Source organism: Protopterus annectens, chromosome 3.part1, assembly GCF_019279795.1.
Source record: "Protopterus annectens isolate FY-2018-M chromosome 3.part1, PAN1.0, whole genome shotgun sequence".
Classification (NCBI taxonomy): domain Eukaryota; kingdom Metazoa; phylum Chordata; order Ceratodontiformes; family Protopteridae; genus Protopterus; species Protopterus annectens.
The window spans coordinates 1,458,187,823-1,458,210,322 of record NC_056732.1 but is presented as its reverse complement, the minus strand read 5'-3'; the positions used below and the strand labels follow the sequence as shown (position 1 = coordinate 1,458,210,322).

The 22,500-nt window shown below is 40.2% G+C and overlaps 1 protein-coding gene across 2 annotated transcripts in view; it reads left to right on the top strand.

Annotated features, from left to right (window-relative positions):
* CFAP69 (cilia and flagella associated protein 69) overlaps window positions 1-22,500 on the top strand; it is a 2,033,309-nt gene that overhangs the window by 513,329 nt on the left and 1,497,480 nt on the right. For both annotated transcript variants that reach the window (XM_044067529.1, XM_044067528.1), the window contains exon 6: window positions 12,450-12,548. In XM_044067529.1, the coding sequence (XP_043923464.1) occupies window positions 12,450-12,548 (99 nt within the window). The remainder of the gene's footprint in view (window positions 1-12,449; window positions 12,549-22,500) is intronic.

Below are 22,500 nucleotides of genomic sequence, written 5' to 3'. Positions count from 1 at the left end.
TTGATGCTGTGTTTTTTGCTTTAGAGAGAGCAGCTCTCACCTGGGCATCTGAGATGTTTGGGAGGCTAGACTCTGGTGGGATAGATATTTCTCCTTTTGGAATTATGCTAATGCAACCTGAATATCGTATATTTACTTTAATACAGGTATTTATGTGTATGCCCTTCCTTATCACTGTTGAATATTCTTTATTCTTGTGATATCCTGTTGAGGATAGCTGAACGTCCGACCGGTATATCAAAGCCTTTATACCTTTCAGGCATTGTATGCCAGTTATAGGTCCTATGTGCAAGGCGTAAGGTACATATGTGACATATGGATGCCTAATCCTCAGAACTTCTTTGCCGCCAGTCTGAACACTACCTCTGAATTCAGTGTGTATGCCGTTCACTGAGTTGGTTCCTCTACAAAATCTTCTAAAGATAAGTGCCTCATTGAGGTTCCTTCCTTTGTTTGTTTTTTCCTCCTTGTATTTTTTTTTTTCATGTCATCCAGGAAGGGAAAATGTAACTGTGGGAGGCAAATTTCCTATAAAGATAGACGCAAGAAGTGTATTTTTGTTTGGGTGCTATATACAGTCATATACAGTGTGAGATTTGTCAGGAGATTGTCTCTCAGACTCTTCGTAGGCATCTGTCATCCCTCTCTATTTGTGTATAAAATCAACATCTGAAGCGTTTGGCTCAGGGTACCATGGCTGAATCTGGCTGCTCTGAAGTTCTGACACCACTTAAGAAAAAAGCCATAAGGCACATACTAATCTTGCTGCTGTGCAGCCTCTGCCAGACGTTTCTATTGAGTTGGATGAAAAACCTGATGACCATCTGGTGCCAACTTCAGTCCCCTCTGCCATGATCCATTTAGAAGCCAACATGGAGCTGTCTTATCCAGTGTGCATGCCAAAAAAGACCTTGCCCTGGTTTTACTGTTCGAAACTTACATAACTGCATCTTTGAGCTCAACACACATCACAGGCACTTCCTGACAGATATTAGAAAAGGACAACCTACACTATCTTGCCCTAACAGCACCTCTGTTTCAGAATGTATCCGTGTTTTTTCATTCCAAACCTACATAACTGCATCTTTGAACTCAGCACACACCTGCTAACTGAAGAAAACAAACCATGTTGATATTTCTCACTTTTTTTGTAGTGTACATTTTAACAATTATTATTCACTCCAACCTTACATAAATTATGCAATTTGTAAAGTGACAATCAGGTCTATCTTCATTTCTGCCATCTCTCAAACCTCACATCAGTCTGCATACATTTTGTCCAGAAATCCCATTTATTTCTATGTATTATGTTTGTTCCCTTTTCTAAACATCCTACCTCCAGTTCGGTTACAATTGGTTTAGATTTTTGATTTCCATTTTCTAGTAATTTTTTTAGTAGCAAACAACATTATTAAACTTAGTAAGGTCTTACTATGACTGCTTATTTCCAGTTTCTTCTTCCTCTTCTAGTCCTTCCTGCAAGGGAATTTTCCAAGCTCTGGGGTACATGGCATCCACCATTCCTGTGGTTCCTTTTTTTCCAGATTCCACGTGAGGATATTTCAATGATATCTCAAGCCCAGATTAATGTGAATATGGGTCTGCCTTTTCAGGTTGCTTTTGCTACTCAAGAGCTGTACACAGATGCTTCCAATCACAGCTGGAGCACCTCCTGCAACAACCTAAAAGTCTGGGATCTTTGGTCCTATCAACAACTGACAGACCATATCAACATAAAGAAGATGAGGTTTCTACTTCTAGCTCTCCAGGCTTTTAACTTCCTTTGAGTTTCAGGTCCTCTAAAGATTCGTACAGACAATACCACAGTCATGTGGTACATCAACAAGCAAGGAACACAAAATCTTGCCTTTTTCCAGGCTGACTCTTCAGGCTTGGGATTTTGCAGTCCACCATCACTTGTTTCTATACGTGATCTGCATTAATTCAAAGCATAATCTGGTGGCAGACTCTTTGAGCAGATCCAGGACAAATCCTCATGAATAGATGCTTCACATGGAGTTATTTCTGGACATTGTACATTGGTGGAGTACTTCTCAGATAAATCTTTGTGAATCCCCTCTGAACAGACAACTTCCCCAGTTCTGTTCCAGAGTACCAAGTCCTCTGGCTTGGAAATTGGATGCCATGTCTTTTTCTTGGAAGGGGACATTTCTGTATGCCTGTCCCCCTCTTCCCCTACTACCAAAGGTCCTGCACAAGATTATGTGGGGTCAGACCCACAATCTTGCTAGTGGTTCTCTTTTGGCCCAGACAGCAGTGGTTACTTCACAAGATGGATCTTCTCACACAAAATAAGGGATCTCTTATTCTTAGGGTTTTGATTCCTTTCATTCACCAGTTTTCTGAAGATGTGCTTCAGGTTTTGCAGTAGGTCAGAAAACCCACTACTATAAAATCATATGTGATTAAATGGAAGAGACTTTTCTATTTGGTGTCTCAAGCATGACCTGGACCCTTTTTCTGTGGTGGTTCCTATGGTCCATTCTTATTTGTGTGAATGTTTTTAATTCTGGTTTGGCATACTCATCTGTTAAAGTTCATTAGTCAGACTTCCACTTGTTTGTCCCTGAATCCACCTTTGCCTTCCAGTTTTCAAGTTAAACATTTTTTTAAAAGGCATCCTTCACATTTAGCCTTCAATAAAACCTGTTCCTTCTTCTTGGGATCTAAATTGTGTTCTTGAGAAATTGACTAAGTCCCTTTTTGGGCCTGCAGTTTCTTTTTCCCTACAACATTGAAAAGACTGCATTGTTGGTGGTTCTTACTTCTGCCAGGATACTCTCTGAACTTCAAGCCAGGATAGACTCTGAACTTCAAGCACTCATGGCAGTTCCTCCTATTTTGTTTTTTCACAAGGTCAGGGTATCTCTTTGTACTAATCCTTCTTTTATGACCAAAGTGGTTGTCCTTGTATCAGTACATTCATCTTCTTTTTTTTTTTTTCACTTCCGCACAGAGTACCGAGAGGGCTCTTCACACCTTGGATTTACATAGACAGCGCAGATATTACTTGGACACAACGAAACATATCAGGAAATCTGAGCAACTTTTTGTTTCCTTTCATGTCAGGAAACTGGGTTTGGTAGTATCTAAGCAAATAATTTCCAAGGCCATTTCTTTTTGCTATTCTTTTCATGATAAGCAGCTCTCCTCTTCACTTCTTGCTCATTCTAACAAGGCAGAGACCTCTTCTGGTGCTTTTTTCAAGGGTCTATTTCAGATAAACGAAAACGCAATCTCTCGAACGCTCATATGAGTGAGTAATCATAACATCGAAATTTCCCCAACATCCCCTGCTAAATATATATTCCTACTCTGAGGTCGCACTACAGTGATGAAAGGGCAAATATCCCACTCTTCACTGTACTGCAATCCCAAAATACCACTTCGGATGCTTTGATTATTCACTCATATGAGCATTCGAGAGATTGCGTTTTTGTTTATCTAAAGTAAACAATTTTTTCAAGGGGCTGGATAGTAGCTCCAGCTTGGAAGCTGCTGCTTGGTCTTTTGTTCATATTTTTACCAAACATTACAAGTTGGATATCATTTCCAAGGCCATGACGGGTTTTGCTAGGGCCATTCTTCATAGGTTTCTAGAGGGTTCTTCTGTGCCTTCCTCCTACCATACTTTCCAGTAGCTTTGTGCTCTTCAAAGTGGAAAGAGTATTGCAACAGTCATAAGGAAGGACATAGTACAGTTGTGCAAGATCTTAGCATAACAACAGGTGTCCTACTTCTTACTGTTGCAGTATCCTGTTCCTCCCTCCTGCCCCCTGTTACTTTCTGGTGCCCTCCTTCTGGCTGAGGCATCCTTCTTACATCCTTTTCTCCTCCTTTTTTACTTCCTGGATATACATGTTATTGCTTTTCTCTGGGATTGCTCTGGTTCTTCTGGGGCACTTCAGTTCTGAGGATTAGACATCTGTACTTCACATATGTGCCGTATGCCTTGCACATAGGACATATGTCTGATGTACGATGCTTGGAAGGTGTAAAGGTTTGGTATGCTGGCTGGTCATTCAGCTATCCCCAGCTGGATATCCCAAGAGTAAAGAATACTGCAAGAGTGAAAAGAAGGACATCTACTGTTATGGTAAGATCTTACACAGTTGTACTTTACACATGCATATCTGTATTTTTAGCTGTTGCACTGCTAATGCTTGTAAATAATATGACCCATTAAAACATAATAGTGTAACTGCATTACTGTGATGCATACTTTTATTCTGTGTGCTTTTGTGTAATATGAACCAGTTCAGTATCCTGCTATGTATAATTTTCCAACACTGCATTGTCAAATATGACATTACTGTTTAATTTACCATATTGTAATCTAAACTTTACCTTGTATCATATTGTATCATTGGAGCTTTTCTCCTTGGGCCTCAACTGAAAATAGGTTCTAAACTCACTTGTACTTCCCAGGTCAGCAAATGAAAATAAATCAATAAAGTTAATTTATTATACAGCAGTTATGCAGATACTATCAAATGTGGTTTTATATATTGGCCAACATAAGACTGGGCATAGTTATTTCTTTGAATGCTTAAAAGGGTGGGCTCAGCTTCTGCCACTAAATGACTTCAGTTTCATTTTTGTTGTGCTGGGGCTAAGAAGTTTCATGTTTGAGTTAAATGAGTTAAAGTGCAGTCTAGATCTTACCAACTTTCAGCTGCCTTTGATGCTGATCTGGAGGACGATGCGTTCCACCTTGTAATTGCTGTAAATTTTCTTTAAAACACAACATAAGGAGGTATGCTTTAAGTTCCCTGTACCTTCTAAGCTGTTTATTATTATTTATTTTTTTTTAGAAAGTTTTTCTTCCCATATTGCCTGCCATAGTGAGTGAGGAACTAAATTGCCAATTTTTGTAAGGCTGTAGGACCTGCTGGTTTGCCTTCAAATGTTTTTCCTTCTTCCAAGTATGACAGAAAAGCTATTATTTGCTTTCAGGACACTTCCATGTGCCCAAAATGTTATCTCAAACTGAACTGACTAAAAGGCAGGTTTGGGTACCAAACCTTTCAAAGCTTTCCTGCCATGAAGAGAGCACTCTTCTGAGGGCTTTTGAGGGTCAACAGTCAGCTAATGTTATTCCATTGCTAGGCAGTTAAGTTCTCAAGGGTGGGGACTTCCACTTTACTTGTGATAAAAAAAATTTCTTTGCCTGTAAAAGTAAATATTTTAAGCAACGTGAACATTTTTTTAATGTCTGCAGTATGACTTTTGAATGCTTTTAAACGGGAGTGTTACTTTTTTTCCTTTTGGGGTCAAAAATTGTTAAAACTAACTTTAAACTATTTTTGTGTGGTAAACGTTGCACTATTTTACCTTTGACTCTGGGGAAATTGTATAAAGTACTTTTTAGTGTGTTTTAATAGGGGAAAAGTATTTTTTTTTATAACTTCCATAGTTTACCAGCTGCTGTTGCCAGTTTTCCCCAGGAATCAGGCATCTTTTTTGTCTTAACTGTGTAACAACCAACCTGTTCCTCAGTTTTCCTTCTTCCAGCTACAAAAAAAATGACAATTTTCAAACAGCCTTTACCATCACAACAGGCTGCTAATGTGCCTCCACCAGAGGTGGGTGACTGTTGGGGCCAGTATTGGTTCCTTGGACCACTCATCTTTTTCCTTCAGTCCCACTGGTGTAGTTCCTACAGCCATCATGGACTGGAGTTACACATGTCTTCTGCAGCTGTTGGAATACCCTTGGTGGGAAGGGAGAGTCACTCTTATTAGTCCTGGGTGAAGGGGCAGAGAATATCACTCTTGTCTATCCACAAAGTTGTGTTCTTTTATAGGTAAGTATTGCTGGCAAAAGAGGATTTATTTCTTCAAATATTCAAAAGAAACAAAAACTTAAACATATGTCTTCTCCAGACTCAGTTACTCTGTACAAGACCCAGTTATTTGCCTTAACTCTGGTTTTAGTACAGGCTCTTGACTCTTCTTGCATGGCAATTTTACTCTGTACAAGACCCAGTTATTTGCCTTAACTCTGGTTTTAGTACAGGGTCTTGACTCTTCTTGCATGGCAATTTTGGGTAAAAGAAAAAGGGATTCTTCATTTTCTGAAAGGATTCAACAGTTTGAACATCAAAATGATTCTCAAGGCATAAATTGTGTGTCATCTCCTCTGATTTCTCATTTAGATTCTGATGAGTGTGTGGCTTCAACCAGTGCTTTTGAAGGATTATCTTTCTCTATAACTATGTCCATAATGAGTCATCTGCTTCATGGGGAAAACAGTGATGTTACTCAGTTCCTCAGGAAGTAGTATAATTTGTCACAACTGGAATTTCTAGAACCTACTCCTATTCCTCCTGTTTTGTCTGCTTTGGAGGATGTTTCTTTCACAGCGTGTATTTTCCATACAGCCAGCCTGCTGCCCCCCACCCCCCAAAAGCATACAGACTATATAAAGTACCACGGACTTTTAGTTTTTTATACACTCAACCAAAATCACATCCAGCAGCTATTGTTGTAGTGAATCCAGCTGCTGTTCAGCATTTGATTAATACCAAACCCTGTCCTTCTGACAAGGATGGGAAGACTTTTGATAAATTTGGGGAAGAAAGTGTATTCTTCTGCAACACTTGTTTTTAGAATTCTCTGCTGTCAAACTGATATGTTGGAGTTTATGCCTGCCTCTTGTGACAGCATGAGAAAAATTATGACATCTGTTTCTTCTTCATATGATGAGAAACTTGATTTGAGTAACTTGGTTTCTTCTGTTTCTCAAGTGACTACCAGTTGTTTGAAATGTAAATATTCTTCTGCAGATGCCACTGCCAAGTCAGTGGCCACTGGAACTGTTATTGAGGAGGTTTGCCTGGCTGTATTCCCAAAACTTCCTAGAAGATGTTAAGAATGACATTTTGAATTTTCCCTTAGAAAGAGAACTACGCTTTAGTCCCTCTGCTGCAGAGATCATTAAAAAGTGTGATAAGAAAGGACAGTTGATTCAAGGGATCTCTCAGATTTTCAGCCCTCCTTCTCCAAATTTTCTAAGGGATTCATCCTTCCTCCAAAACTTTATTTAAAAAACAAAAATAAAATGTCCCAGCTGGGTGCTGGTAAGCAAATGTTTAAAAAGCAATGGCAGGGATGTTCCAAAAAGAAAGCAGGATCCCCTCTCAGAACAAAGGACAATCTAGTAAGTCTGAATGACTACATGTAGGATTTTCAATACCCTTCCCACCCTAGCAATCCCTTAATTCTTCCAGAAAGTCGGAACCTCCATTTATCTCATTGGCAGCAAATAATTTCAGATATATGGGTTCTGAGAGTAGTATATCAAGGTTACAGATGGCAGTGGGAGTCTCTCCCTCCATTTTTAATGATTCCTCCTCACCTGCCAGACCAGACTGTTTTTTTCCCTCCTGTCATTCAGCACATGCTTGTTCAGGGAGTGATACAAGCTGTTTCTCCTCCTCATTTGGGAGAAGATTTTTTTTCCAGGATGCTTCTGATGGGAAAGAAAGAACATTATTGGAGACGAGTTCTGTATCTTTCCTTTCTGAATCTGTTTGTGACCCAAATACAAATGCTGTCCCTTCAGAACTTGCCACTCCTTATTCACCATTTGAGTTTCTAGTGACCTTAGATTTAAACGACGCAAATCATCACATTCCTATAGATAGAGATCTCAGACTTTTCTTAAAGATTTTTGTGTCTGGATCAAATTATCAGTTCTCTTCATTGCCCTTAGATCTATGTACTCCTCTGAGGGTATTCACAAAGAGTCCTGTGATAGCCTGCTGCTGACTGTGAGGTATTCGCATTCTTGCTTATGTAGATGACTTGCTTATCTTTGTAAAGTCTTTTTCAAAGTGTCCAGAATTTTTCATCTGGGCAGGGGGTCACCTATTCAGGCCAGTATTCCAAGAGAACTTACAGGAGTCTTTTCTCACAGGACTGTTTTCCTACAGTGCATCCTGGACACCTCAGTTCAAAGAGCTTTCCTTTCACAGGAAAAAATCTGTATTTAGATCTATTCTTGAGTTTTTCCACTCAGACTACTGTCTCAACAAGGGAAATACTCAGGACTGTGGGGCTCTTAACGTTTATGATACTTCTTCCAAGAATCTTTATTGTCCCAGTATCAAAATCCCCTGACATTTTAGAGCCTAGTTTTGAGGTTTGGGAAAAGGGAGATTTTAGGATGGAGAGGCCACATTTCTTAGAATCCAGGTCTCGCATTCTCCCTTTATGTTCCAGCGCAGTTGGTCACAAGAGACACCTCACACTTTGCTTGGAGAGCAGTTATACCTTTCAACCGTACTGAATTCCTCAGTATTTACCAGTTTTGAGGGCAATATAATATGGGGCCATGAATTTCCACTTGGCCTTTTCAGTTCCCAATTTTCAAAATCCAGGGTTTGATTCCTTTACTCTCCATTTACAAAATGTGTGACTTTAAGCAAGTATCACATCACTTCAACAAAGATTGCTTACCAGTCGCTTTTCAAAAAAATCTTGTGTCAGTGTGCTTATGAGATGCATAAAAGAAGTGTTTACGTGGGTTGGGGTCTGGGGATAAGGGCACATTTGTCTATACACATATATGCATAGCTTTTACATATATATATATTTTTGTTGTTGCTGAAACCCACAATAAATTAAAAAAATATTTTTTTAATTATTTTTGTCTACAATTGTCAAGGTATGAAGATCAGTGGGACTACCATCTTGTCACTTCCTGAAAAATAAGTCAGTCAGATGCAAGTCATGAGTTGGACTACTTCCACCTAAATAGGTCAGAAAGAGCACTCACTAATGATTACTTAATGGTTTAATGCACAAACAACATAGGTGAACAAGTGAGAGAGCATAAATACAGAGCACAAAAGTGTGAGCTTTGCGCACTTGCATATAACAAAAACAAAAGTGGTGGGTCGGTTTCTCTTTTGTGTGTACCTGAAATTCAGTAGCTTGTTGTATGCACAGAACACGACTTGTAGAGGATGTGAATATGCAACAGCAAAGGAACGTGCAGCATGAAAAAAGGGCTAATGAGGCTCTTATCATTCATCAGTACAGGTGTGATACCGAATTCATGGAAATGGATCAAATCGAATGCTTCTGGCCTGGTACTATTTTATGGATTCATCCAGGATTGGCCACAGTTTTTCAGCACAATACAATAGTCAATTCCTATGTTATAAATAATGCAGTTGTTAAAAAGGGAAGCTACTTTGTCTAAGGTTGACAACCATCACTGGCCTGGTATATTTTGACATTGTTATCCAGGAGCAGATTTGCAGCATTAGTTAAGCAGCTGTCAGTTTGAGGAGGCTTGAAATGTCCATTGGCTGTACGAGGACGAGGGGGGGGGGGGTGTTGCTGCAGCTAGGAAGCTGTTAAACATCTGTTAGTGTGAAGGGGATGTTTGCTGCATTTCTATTGCATGGGAATGGGCAAGCAACACTGCCTGTATCTGTTAACAGGAGAGGGAAGTGATGAGTAGGAATTTTAGTAATTCTCTTTGCAGTACAGTTTTTATGTTTGTAGTTTTTAAATATATGCTGGTCTCATGTTATTCTTCTAACTTGTAGAATTGTGTGGTTTCTTTTTGCGCTGCTAGTTAAAAAACAATCAGTGGCTTTGCTTATCTCCTCGTATCTTGCTGTATTATCTGTCTTGGTGTATAAGAGAGTGTGCTTTCTGTTTTTCTAGTATCCTGCTTATCCTACACTTCCTGTATAAGCTCCATGCTCTTCCAGTACCTTGTCTACAATCTTAACTAATACTGCAGTATTCATTGTGCTTGTTGTCCTAATTATTTGCATTTTAAATATCACATTTCTTAGAAATATAATGAGTGGATCCCACATCAATTGGTTGTTGCACTGTATTCATTTTCCCCCAGAAATTGTAACCGTTGTGTTTTTTTTAACTGGGCAGCTAAGATCCTCTTCTCACGGGAAACCTGGAAGCATTAAGTGGAAAATGAGGGTGTCAAGTCCAGCAGTCAAGAGTGAGGGTTGTTTGCAGCTCACCTCTTTTCATTGTCTCATCCAGGAGATGCAACTCACCAAATTGCCATCTGTTTTCTGTGGGACTTCTAAAAGTGTTTACAGACAACAACATAGTGATGTGCTACATAAACAAGCAGGGGGATCCAAGTATTATCCTCTGTGCTACTAGCCATGGTAGCCTGGGATATAGCTTTTCAGCACAGTTTCACTCTCCAGGCATCTTACATACCATCAGAGCAAAACTGTATATCAGACAAGCTGAGCAGTACCAGAACAGACCCTGTGGAGTAGAAACTGAATCAATGGGTCTTCCAAGGTTTGATCCAACTTTATGGAACACCTGAAATAGATCTTTTTGACTCTGCTCACAACAATCAGTTGGCAAAATTCTGCTCCAGAACATGCAAGCAGGCGTGGAAGACAGACACATTTTCTTTTCTTTGGATGGGAATGTTCCTGTATGGTTTTCCACCATTTTCTCTAATATTCAGGGTCATTTATGAAGATTCAGATGAATTCCCTAAAGATCATTGTGGTGGCTCTCTTCTGGTCCAAGCAACAGTGGCTCTCACTTAATTTGGAAATGGCCAGGGGAAATTATCACAAGCTTCCTCACTGATTGGATTTATTCACACAAGACCAGAGCTGTTTGATACAACCTGACCCCAAACAACTACAGCTGGCTGGCAGGATGATAGAAATGTAATACCTTTTAGACACTTTTTTTTTTTTTTTGAGAATGTGCAGCAGGTATTAATAGCGACAAGAACTCCTGGTATTAGAAAATCATGCATTAGCAAATGGAAAAGGTTTGCTATTGGTGCCAAAAAAAGAACAAGCACACATTCAGGATTTGTGTTTCTCTACTTCTACAATATTTCTGTGAGTTTGTGTTTTATGGCCTGTTTTACGCTTCTATAAAGATTAATTTGTCGGCCATTTCAGCATGCTTGCCCATGGATCCTTCTATTTCAATGCACTCTCGTATGAAAATGTTTTTGAAAGGGGTATTGCATAAGAAGCTTCTTAGGAAACAGGTGACTCCTCCTTGGGATCTTAATTTTGTGTTGGAAAGACTAACTCTTATTCCATTTGTACTAGCTCATCATGGTGACTTGATGTTTGGTGTTACTAGCTGCTCTAACCTCTTCAAGAAAAGTGTCTCAGTTTCAAATTCTCATGGTGGGTCAAACTTATCTCATTTTTCACAAAAACAGGGTTTCCTTAAAAACTATCCATTCATTTTTTCCTAAAGTAATATATGTGTTTACCTTGACCCAAGCTAACAATCTTCCTGTCTTCTTTTCAGAACCTAAAAATAAGGGGAAAAGGATACTCAACACAGTGGATGTCCACAGGCAACTCGGATACTATCTTGACAGCACAAAAGCTTTCAGGAACTCTGAGCAGTTATACATTTCTTTGTAAAGATAAGAAAACAGGACAAAATGTGTTAAAATAGACTATTTCCAAATGGTTGTCTCATGCTATTTTTGCTTTTGTTATACCCACCACAACAAAACAATTCCAGGCAGGGTCAAATGTTATTTTAACAGGGCCCTGGCTTCATCTGTGGCTTTTTGGAAAGGGTTGAATTCTGGTAATATCTTAGCAGTAGCAACTTGGCCTTCTGTGCAGATTTTACAAAGCAATATAAACTAGATTCATTCTCCAGGTCTAGGACAGGCTTTGGAAGGAAATTCTACAGGGGCTGCAGGAATCACTATCCTTTTTCTTTCCACTCAGTCTGCGCTATGGAAATCTACCCATAGAGCTAAGGCTTCTGCAGGAGTGATCCATATGATGAACACAGTACAGCTGAGTAAGTAAATTTGCCATAACAGTAGATGTTCTAATGATCAGTGCTGCAGTAGCTGCTCCCTCCTTCCCTCCGTCCCCCTTATTTTTGTAAGTCTTTTTTTACCAGAGAGTGGCCCTTTATTTTATTTTCCCTAACATTGCATTACTCGGGTTGTTAGCCTCCCTCCCTCTGTTGGCGTGAATGCTCTGAAGCACTTGGTGCCCAAACCTGTATTTTTGACAACACAGCTCAAGCTGACAATGTTCTGAGTATGTGAAAGATGCCTTGAAGCTTTGGAAGTTGGCCAGCTGTTATATCCTTGACAGGATATAGCCCATATTGCTAAGGCTACTGCAACATTGATCATTTGAACATCTAGTGTTTTTATAAGTTGTTTTACACAACTGTGTTTTGATAGCTACCATTATATTGACATGGTCCAGTAAAACCAGGAGTTCTCTGTGTAGTCTTAATTTATTACTTTAGTAGTTTACCTTGCAGATCATTATTATTAGTCAGTCACACTGTAACCTTAAATGATATCCCATGAAATATTTTGTATCTTTCTTTTTTACATTAATATTTTCATCTGATTTGTATTAGCAAAAATAATCTGTTTCCCTGTTTATTTCATATTTGCAGGTTACTTGATGAGACTGCCATTGTCTGAAGTAAGAATACAGATCTGTGAATCAATCATCAGTTTTTATACTCGGCAGCCTTCAAAGATGCATATTGAAGGTATGACCTCTATTTGTTGTAATCCATCAAAAACACTAGCATTTCTTTTTTTCTTTTTTCTTTGTAGATTTTTGGCAAAGCTAGACACAAAGCAGTATAGTACAAATTACTTTATTTTTCAGGTACCTTCAGTGATGGCCAGATGGTTCTATCGTCATTGTTAAAAGAGCAGTAGTTTACTTGAAGTGACAATAAAGAGGCTAATTATCTTAAAGATGTCCCACGTCTTCACAGGACAAAACTTTGTTTAATGGTAACAGCAGGGTCATTCCACTGTTTGCTTTTTTTTTCTCTCTTCATTCGAGGCTGTTATACCCACTAGTACCCTCATCAACTTTCACTATTATCTCCATGTCCTTCTCTTAACTTATGTTCTCCAGTTCTGAGATTTCATCTTGCTGTAGTTCATCACAATTTCACTGCCAACCCTTCATCCACACAAATCCTGCATGAATGCCTCATGTCTTTCTGATAAACCTATTGATCCTGAAAAATAATTTGTGTAAAACATGTGCTGTATTAATGCATCCATTTTTAATTTTCATTCAGCATTCATGCTTTTTCATACTGTATTTATTTATTTATTTACTTATTGTGTGTATTGATTGGTAATGTACACATGAGAAGTCCAGATGTTCTTCATCTCACATTGCTGCAGTCCTAACACTTGGGGTCTCCATTGTCCCAGTCGGCCCAATACTAAAAAGATATTGACGTTGGTCATGGGCGCATTTGTTGTCTGACATCAGGACGCAGGGTAATAATGCGCATGACCACGCCCATATCCTCAGTCTGCCGCATATCCGGTCCATGCATTGCATTGGCAGTGTGCAGGTGCGCTCTGGAAATTTTCTGAAGTCGGAGTTTCAGGATTAAAGTTAAGGCAAAGTGTACTTTTTTAGTGGAGTCCAGTAGAGAAAAGTTTTAACACTTGTTACAGCATTATGAAGTGAATAGAAAGTACTTGCAGATAAAGACATAAATATAGATAGAAACAATGGTTAAAGAGAAGTATGTGGCATTACATTATAGTATAATAATATTAATTAAGATAATTGTAATACTTTATTTACAGTACGGATAAATGAATATACTAATTTGACCTTGTGAAACAATTAAGTAAAAAATAAGAAATGTGACAAAAACATGTATACTGGGAAGGATATCAGAAATGAAGAAATCAATGAAATAACATTGAAGTTAATTTTAAGCATGTAATCCCAAAATTATGTAAACTGCACAAGTATATTTCTTTTCCCATTTCTTGGGTATTAGGTTAAAGTATATTAGTCGTTCCACTGCATCTATGAATCATTTTAGAGAAAATTTAAAAACCTGTTTATCAGAAAGGTATAATAGGGTACAGAGAGGTTTATTCTGAAGTTTACCAATGCATGTGAGGTAGCAAGCATCTTTTATATCTATTTTTCAGTTTAAGTATGTGGCCCAACTTTCCCACAGATGGTCTGAACTCCCTTTGAGCATTTTGCCTGGCTAGAGTATTAACCAGAGCAAGACATTTAGGTGAATAGAAAAGCATCAGTACAAATTTTAACTGAAGAGAAAAAAAAAATGACAGAATTCTGTCCTGTTTGTATCTCATTTTCTAAAGTAAAAGGCCATACCAAAGGGCTCTGACTGACTAAGTTTGCAGATAACTGCAAGCTAGGAGTAGTTATTGAATCCCCAAATGACTTAGCCATCCTGCAGGAAGGTTGGTCTCAAATAAATAACTAGTGCCAAAATCATGGAGTGAAACTAAATGCCAAAAATATATTATTATATATTTTGTGAAGTCATCTACTGCAGGAAACTACCACATTGACAATACGCACTGTGACATCCCTACTCTGGGCAGGTAATCATGGAGCCTCAATCCTCACCACTGGCACTGAAGAGGGAGATTCACTTGGAACAAAAATGGATACACCCAGTATTTCTAGATGCAGCTCTCTACATCAAGCACAATTTCCCTTAAGAGCACACAGGGAACACACTCAGCCTGAGGTCTGGGTTTTTCTCTCTCTCTCTTCCCAGGTCCCCAGTAAGGCTCCCCACTGGCACAGCTGTAGAGTTAAGTCTTCAGCCAAGTGTCCAAGGCAAGTACTCCAACACTGTCTCTATGAAATCAGTGCTTCATGCTCCTGCTCAAAGTAGCTGACATACACACTCCTTGAGATTTGATTTGCACACACACACACACACACACACACACACACACACACACACACACACACACACACACACACACACACACACACACACACACACACCTACCTACCTGGGAAAGGCTGGCATAGGTTTACTAGCTATGCCCCCTTCTCTCCAGATTATAAAGTAGTTACTGCCACCAGACACTCCCAAGCCAACTACTCTAAGGCTCTTACAAAGGTACCCAATTATATGAGTGAAATTAATATTAATATGAATGGTAGTTTGACCAGTGCAGTAAGGCTTTCAGGAGTGGCCTCAGAGTCACCAAACAGATATGTGTACTCTCAAAGATTAAAGTATTCTCTAAAGGACCAGCCACAATGAAAAGTTTAAATATATGTAATAATAAATAATAAAAGAGCATGAAAATACTAAATATTTATTTACAATAAGACCAGAGTTTCAGACATAGGAAACATTAAAATAATACAGATGAATAGATTCACACAAATAAAGAAAAACAGTACTTAACTAATCTCACTATATTTTCCTGACTGCTCTAAAGAATTACTATTCCCTGGTCACTTACTAAAGCAAGGCAAGATGAAGTAGGTGAGAGATCCTTCTTTTTCAGTTTACAAAAACAGACTGCCATGAGACTTCAACCTCAAATAGTATTAAACATCATTTTAGTGATGGATTCCAGAATGACATCACATACATGTGGTCATCTGACTTCTGGTTCCCATACAACCCCTCATTGCTAGAAACATCCAGGATTTAGCACCTATGTGTCAATAATACATACACACAGAGCCTTGCTAAGATCTGCTGCAGCTCCTGGAGGTCATAAAACACAAAACAAATACTTCTTACAGACATTGCATCTCTGGCTTTATTCAAAACTTTTAGATAACATCTTTATGGCCTAGGCCCGGTAATTTAATTTTGTACTATTTTTACATTTTGAGATTAATCTCTTCTCGTCCAGTATTCTCTGTTAAAACATACACATTTAAACAGTTACAATAATGCATGTATATTTATTTTTCTGTCCAGCAGGGCACTCTGTTGGTACATTTTTAACACAAGCAGCTTTACAAATACATTTTTCAACACAAGCATCTGTACAAATCAGTTTGTTATACAAATGACATATACTTCTTTACAAAATCCCCAGCTAGCTGTGCTGGCATATGTTACATATCCACTGCCCTACTTCTTCTGGCATAGCTGGCAATATTTCTCATTGTTACATTTCTCCCCCTTTGAAGACTCAAGCTAGTTTTTCAGGTGACCCTTGAGAAACGTTAATTAAGAGGAATGAGCCTATTTGGGAATACATTAACCCATGCCCTGTCTTGAGAGCCCATCTGCATTGACATTGCTACCCCTACTATGGTGATGCACTGTCATATCACATGCTTGCAACCCTAGGCTCCACCTTAGTAATTTGGCATTTTGCTGGCTGGTGTGATGTAGCCATAGATCCCTCTCAGACTCCTCCTTCCACCTACTGCAAATACTTAGCACAGGGGCATCTCTATCATGATAAGGCTTCATCATGTTAACATGGTACAATTTGTGCCTCTGCCTCCTGCCTAGCAGTTCTACCATGTGGTTAACATCCCTGATCTTCCTTACCACTTTGAAGTGTCCCACCCAAGCTGCCTGCAGCTTATTGTGTCTGACAGGAATGAGAATCATCACCTGCTGTTCCACTGCATACTTTTGGATGAGCATTCCTGTCATACCACACCTTTTTCTGCTGTTGGGCTCATGCTAGGTTCTCCAGGACTAAGACCATGAGCTCCCTAAACCTTGTCCTGAGGTTTAGGACACATGCCCCAACAGACTTCTTGTGAGAGTCACACTCACCCTCCCACTCATCTCGAATCAAATCTAAATACCCCCTCACCCTATGCCCATACAGCAAATCAAAGGGTGAAAAACCAGTGGATTCCTGGGGTACCTCTCTGTATGCAAACAGCAGTTGGGGCAAACATTTATCACCAAATCACCAGGTATACTATAATTAGCATGCCTTAAAGGCACTAAAATGGTTCTCACTTCCCACAGAGGATATTAGTCTGCATCACCAGTAGACACCAGGGAACCAAAATTAGTCTGGGGGGGGGGCGGTAAATTACAAAGGGAGAAAAGGCTTTGAATCTTGCATCTTTGTCACAAGAAATGTTGGCATTAACCCACTGTACTAACTGATAAGTTAGCAAAGCAAGGGTTTTTTATCACATAATGAGGATCTCAGGCATCATTGAATGCCAACAACAAGATCCTGAGATACGAGGAAGAGGGACAAGGAACTTAAAGCTTCCTTCTCAACCTATTAGTGCAAGAAGTCTAGACAAAGCAGAAATTAATGGCTGGACAAAAACTCACAATCGGTGATATCATTCGTTATTCCTCTTACAAATGTATATGATCATTAGAATAACATATTTTGCACAAATATGCATTTACTGAAGGATATAAAGTGTAAAACTCTAATGCCTAGCATTAATAACTGACTGGAATCAGCTGTGTGTTGCCAGGGCAGGAAAAAAGGGACATGTATGAGATGTGTGTTTGTGTATGTGTGAGAGTGAATGGTTGTGGGGGGTGCCAGTGGTAACATGATGTATTGGCCACCAGTGTTAACTACTGCAGGAATTGCTTATTAGCAGTTATGACAGTTAAGAATGATTCAGAGATATTCATATTAGCTGATAATTTGGTGTTTCCTCATTACAGCTAATGTGTCTGTGAATTTGATAGTACATCACAGCACCGGGACCTTTTTTGTGGGTTTCTTGCAGTTATGTCAGAAAAACCCACAGGTTTCAAAAAGTGCACTTGTTGTGGACATAATATTCCAAATGCGGGCTGATCATCAGGAAACAGCATGCAAAATATGCTCCACTTTCAACCCTAGGGCTTTAGTGGATCAACATAATAAACTGATCCTTATAGGTCTTCTGCCTTCCACTTCTACTTCAGGGGCCCAACCCCCCTCCAAACACAGCAAGTCTGCTCTTTTAGAGCATAGCAAGTGCTCCCCTCTGAAGTCCCCCAGCTCTTCCTTGGGGCCTCCGAAAAACACAATGAAATTTTCAGTCTTACATTGTTGGATCCTAAGACTCATCAGTCAGATCCAAAGACTTTGGATCCTAAGGTTCAACCACTGTAATCACCATTAGTCTAACAATGACATCCTCGGATCCCAAGCAGGGTTCTGCTTATAGTAGTACTACTCTTGAGTACTCTGTCAAGCCAGTAACACCTACCCAACCTTTGAGATTGCTTCAAACCCTAAAAAGCACTCTAGGCCTCCTACCACTTTTTCCTGTAAGTCCTCCAGGAGCTTGTTGGAAGGAGACATGGATAGGATGATGCAAACGTTTCTTAGAGCTCAGATACAGATGGTTGTCTTACCAGCTCAATCCCCTAACAGCGCTGTAAGTATGCCAACAACTTCTGAAGCTATTCTCTCTCCTTCTCCAATCCATCCTGTGGTTTCTGAGCCCCAGGATCCAAGATCCCCAAGAGGTCCAGTGTTGGATATGAGGAAAGCTTCTTCCTCCACTCTGACAGTATCCTTGGCTAGTTCTGCTCTGATTCCATCAGATCAGAATGGGTCTCGGAGCTGAAGTGCCGGAGTTAGGCCTGAGTGGATAGGTTTGGCTCTGATTTTGTTGGATCGGTCCCTTCCTCTCTGAGCTTCAGCAGTGGACAGTTCTGATCAGGTTGTATCCCTGAGGTGTGGATCCAAGGGAGATCTATACCTGCTTTCATCGGGTCAGGATTTCTCTGCATCTGTTGACTTGTCAGGTGGGGAAAGGGCTTTTTCTCTCCACAGAGAACTGCCCTCTCATGCCATGGATCCTACTCCCTTTCCCTTACCGGTTCCTAGCTCTGAGTCATTTAGGCCTATTCCACATGGTCAGCTAAATCAATAATGGTCCAGCCAGTTCCCTTAGATAAACTTCCCTTCTCTTCTGACACCTTGCCTGAACTTCCCACAGAGGAGGTACATCAGAAGAAGACATGTAAAGGAGACACATTGACTCCCTGTTGGGAGTCTCTCACAGAGGATGCTGATTTTGATGAAGGAGAGGGGTCCCCCAGTTCACCACCAGATGACATATTGTTTGGAGATATTCTAAAGATCCTTAAACAGAAAGCTGGCTGGTCTCCCAAAACCCCTCAACAGAATAATCTGCATTTTTGGAGGCTTTTGGTTTTAGCCTGTCTACGTCATGGGTTACCCCCCTCCCCAGTGGGAAAACTTATTGCTTTAGTGGCCTATTGAGCTTGGAAGGATCTATACACCATTGAACCCATTCCTAAAAGACCCAACAAGTTTTTGCCCCCCCGATCAACAGACCACACTGGTGCAAAGTGGTCCCAGTTGATGCTATGGTGGTGGCACCTGCCACCAAGAAAGAGCTAGCGGAACAGAGCTCTGCTGTCCATCCACCTAACAGGCAGTCTAGAGCATTGGACATGGTTGGAAAGCAAGTTTTTGCCTTGGCAACCTTTTCCGTGAGGTCAGTAAATTACCTGGCACATTTTCTTCGGCTTCAGAGAGTTTTGAGCAAGGAGCTTTCAAATACTCTCTCAGAATCCTTGTCTGTTGAGGATTTGAAATGGACATCCTCTCAACTGGCCACTCTTTTGTCCATATCCAATGCTTCGATGAGCTTGATCTCTCACACAGTTGAAAGCACCTCATGAGCAGCTGGTTCAGGTATTGCCATAAAGAGACATACCTTGATGCAGCGTTGTGAATTTGTGGAATCATTTGAGACATCTTTTATTAACACCCCATTTGATGGCACTTCCTTGTTTAGGTCATCAGTAAAAGAGGCACTTACTGGCAGAGAACAAGATGGAAAGACTCTGTCTGCCATGGGAATCAAGTTTTATATGCCTCAAACAAACTTTTCTAGGAATCAGAGAGGCAGCAAGAAGATACGGTTCCAGAAATCTGAAGGTCCTTTCCAAGATCCATGCAGTGACAATTCCTCCACAGGCAGAGGAAGAAATTTCAGTGGTAGACTTTGCCCTAGAGGCAAGGAGCTCCACAAAATCAAAGTTTTAGAGATTCTTTTTCAGATAGGTCCTTTCAGTACTCCTGAAGCACTGCCCAACTGTCCAACTCTGGAGGCAGTCAGGGGGTCATTTCTCTTTGCACTTGGACATCTGGGCAAGTATAATACAAGATGCCTGGGTGCTGAGCATAGTATTCAGGGATTATGACATACCATTTTCCCTACTTCCATCTCACTAAAGGAAGAAACTTCCTGATGTACCATCCAGTCAGAGGAAGGCCGCAGCACAAGAAATGCAAAAGCTGCTAGACAAGAGAGTCATCCAAAAGGTCCCTCCAGATTATATTGGATTCAGAACTTATTCACGCTTCTGCTTAGAACCAAGGAAAACAGGGAACCCATTTTTGTACTAAGCAACTTAAATCAGTATGTAAAGAAAGCAAAGTTACAAATGGTCATGGCCCAGTGCATTCTACTCTTTCTACAAAAGGATGATTAGATGTGCTCTATAGATCTTCAGGATGCATAGTATATCAAAACAGACAGGTAATCTAGAAGACATCTTTGCTTCTGGCTGGGAGCTAGTCATTACCAATTCAGAGCTCTACCCTTTGGGTTCACCACAAGCCCCCAGGATGTTTACCAAATGCATGGCAATAGTGGCAGCTCACTTGAGACTAAAGGGATTCCAGATGTTTCCATATCAAGACGATTGTCTCCTCACCACCCCCTACAAGCATCTACTTCTACAAGCCAGGGACTGTTTGCTCCAGATTTGCAATTCTTTGGGCATAGCTATAAATCATGACAAGTCACACCCAATCCAGAGCCAGGAGATCATTGGTGTTCTTCTAAAAACAACAAGACAGATAACCTCTTTACCTCCTCATCATATCTCCACTATAAGTTGTCGGGTCCATTATCTCCTTGCTCATTCTGCACCTCCAGCAAGGTCAGTATTGCAAGCTTTAGGATATTTGGCAGTGGCCATCATACTATTTCCTTTGGGATGGACTTTAGCTGCACAATGCACAATGGTCTGTTCTGTATCAACCTCTATCTTTTTAGTCAGGCTCACCCCAGTTTGCAAATGACACATCCAATGGTGGGTACAATCAGATGATTTACATCGGGCAGACCCTTTGTTCTACCAACCTCTATGGTCAAAGTGACCATGGATGCTTCTCAATTGGCGTCAGGGGGAATGTCTTGGGAAGAACGGTCCATGGCACATGGTCCTTCCAAGACACCAAGTTGCATATCAGTGTTCTAGAGATGAGAGTGATCCTTTTAGCATTGCAGGCATTTCAAGATGTTCTGCCATTGCGGACTATTGCAGTTCAGACTGACAACATGTATGTAGCCTGGTACATCAACAAACAAGAAGGAACTCGATCTTATCCCTTTTTGCAGAGAGGCCATGAGAGTATAGGAATGGGTGATCACATCAGACTGCTTTCTAACTGCAGCGCACATTCCGGTGAATCCAACATGCTATCAGACAAACTAAGCAGAGCCAATATGATGCCCCACGAGTGGTCTCTCAGTCAATCTGTGGCAGAGAAGATGTGGTGTTGGGGCTGACCTTGCTGCAACCTATTTGCCTCTCCCCTCAACATCAAGTACAGCAGGTCCGTTGCTTTGACCCCCCCTTGGGGGGGTCACCGAGAGATGCTCTAATTATTGCTTGGCTCTCAGGTCTTCTTTATGCATACACTCCTGTTCCCCCTAATTCCCAAATTTTTAAAGGAAGCAAGTAGGCTGAAAAGCTCAGTAATCCTCATTGCCCGCTTCTGGCCTTGGCAAGTATGGTTCCCCTTCCTATGGTCTCATCTTTGTTAAACTCCATGGATACTGGAACCAACCTTGGATCTCCTGTTACACCCATTAGGGATCCAACATCCCAATACTGGAGCCCTAAGACTGACCACATGGTTTCTCCACTTCCAGCAATAGCTAGATAGCCCTGGCTTTCTTCCCCTGTTCATGATATTATTTTGGCTTCTCAAAAAGAATCTCCCAAAAAAGTATACAAAAGCAAATGGAAAAGATTCTCCATTTGGGTTTGAATAAAGACATCAATCCCTTTTCTGCCCCAGTCACTATGATTTTCCAGTTCTTGACAATGCTTTTTGAGGAAGGAGCGAGTTTCTCTACAATTAAACTTCAACTACCAGTGATTTCTAATTTTCACACATGGGGAACAGACATATTTCTCTGGCTTCGTCCAAACTATGTAAAGTTTTCATGAAAGGAATTTTTCTTCTGTGGCCTCCAATAATACTCACCACCTTGGGATATGACAGTTGTACTACAAAGCCTAAAGCAAAAAAACTTTTGAGCCTTCAGCTAAACCTGATCTGAAGTTTCTACATGGAAGGCAGTTTTCTTGGTAGCCATCACATCTGCAAAGAGAATATCTGAAATCCAGGCTCTGTCTTCAAAATCACTTTACATAATTTTTCATAAGAATAGGGTTTCCTTGCCGATTAATATTCCTTCCTTTTTACCTAAAGTAGCTTCTGATAACAACATTAACCAATCCATCCATTTATTTACCAGTTTTCTTTCCAAATTTTTCTAGTAAAGGAGAGTACATGCTGCATCTTCTGGACATGCACAAACAGCTACATTTTATCTTCACAGGTCAAGACAATTCAGAAAACCAGACCAACACTTTGTTTCCATTTCTCAAAAAAAAAAAAACTAGGTTATCCAGTATCCAAAGTCAATCTAGCAAAATGGAT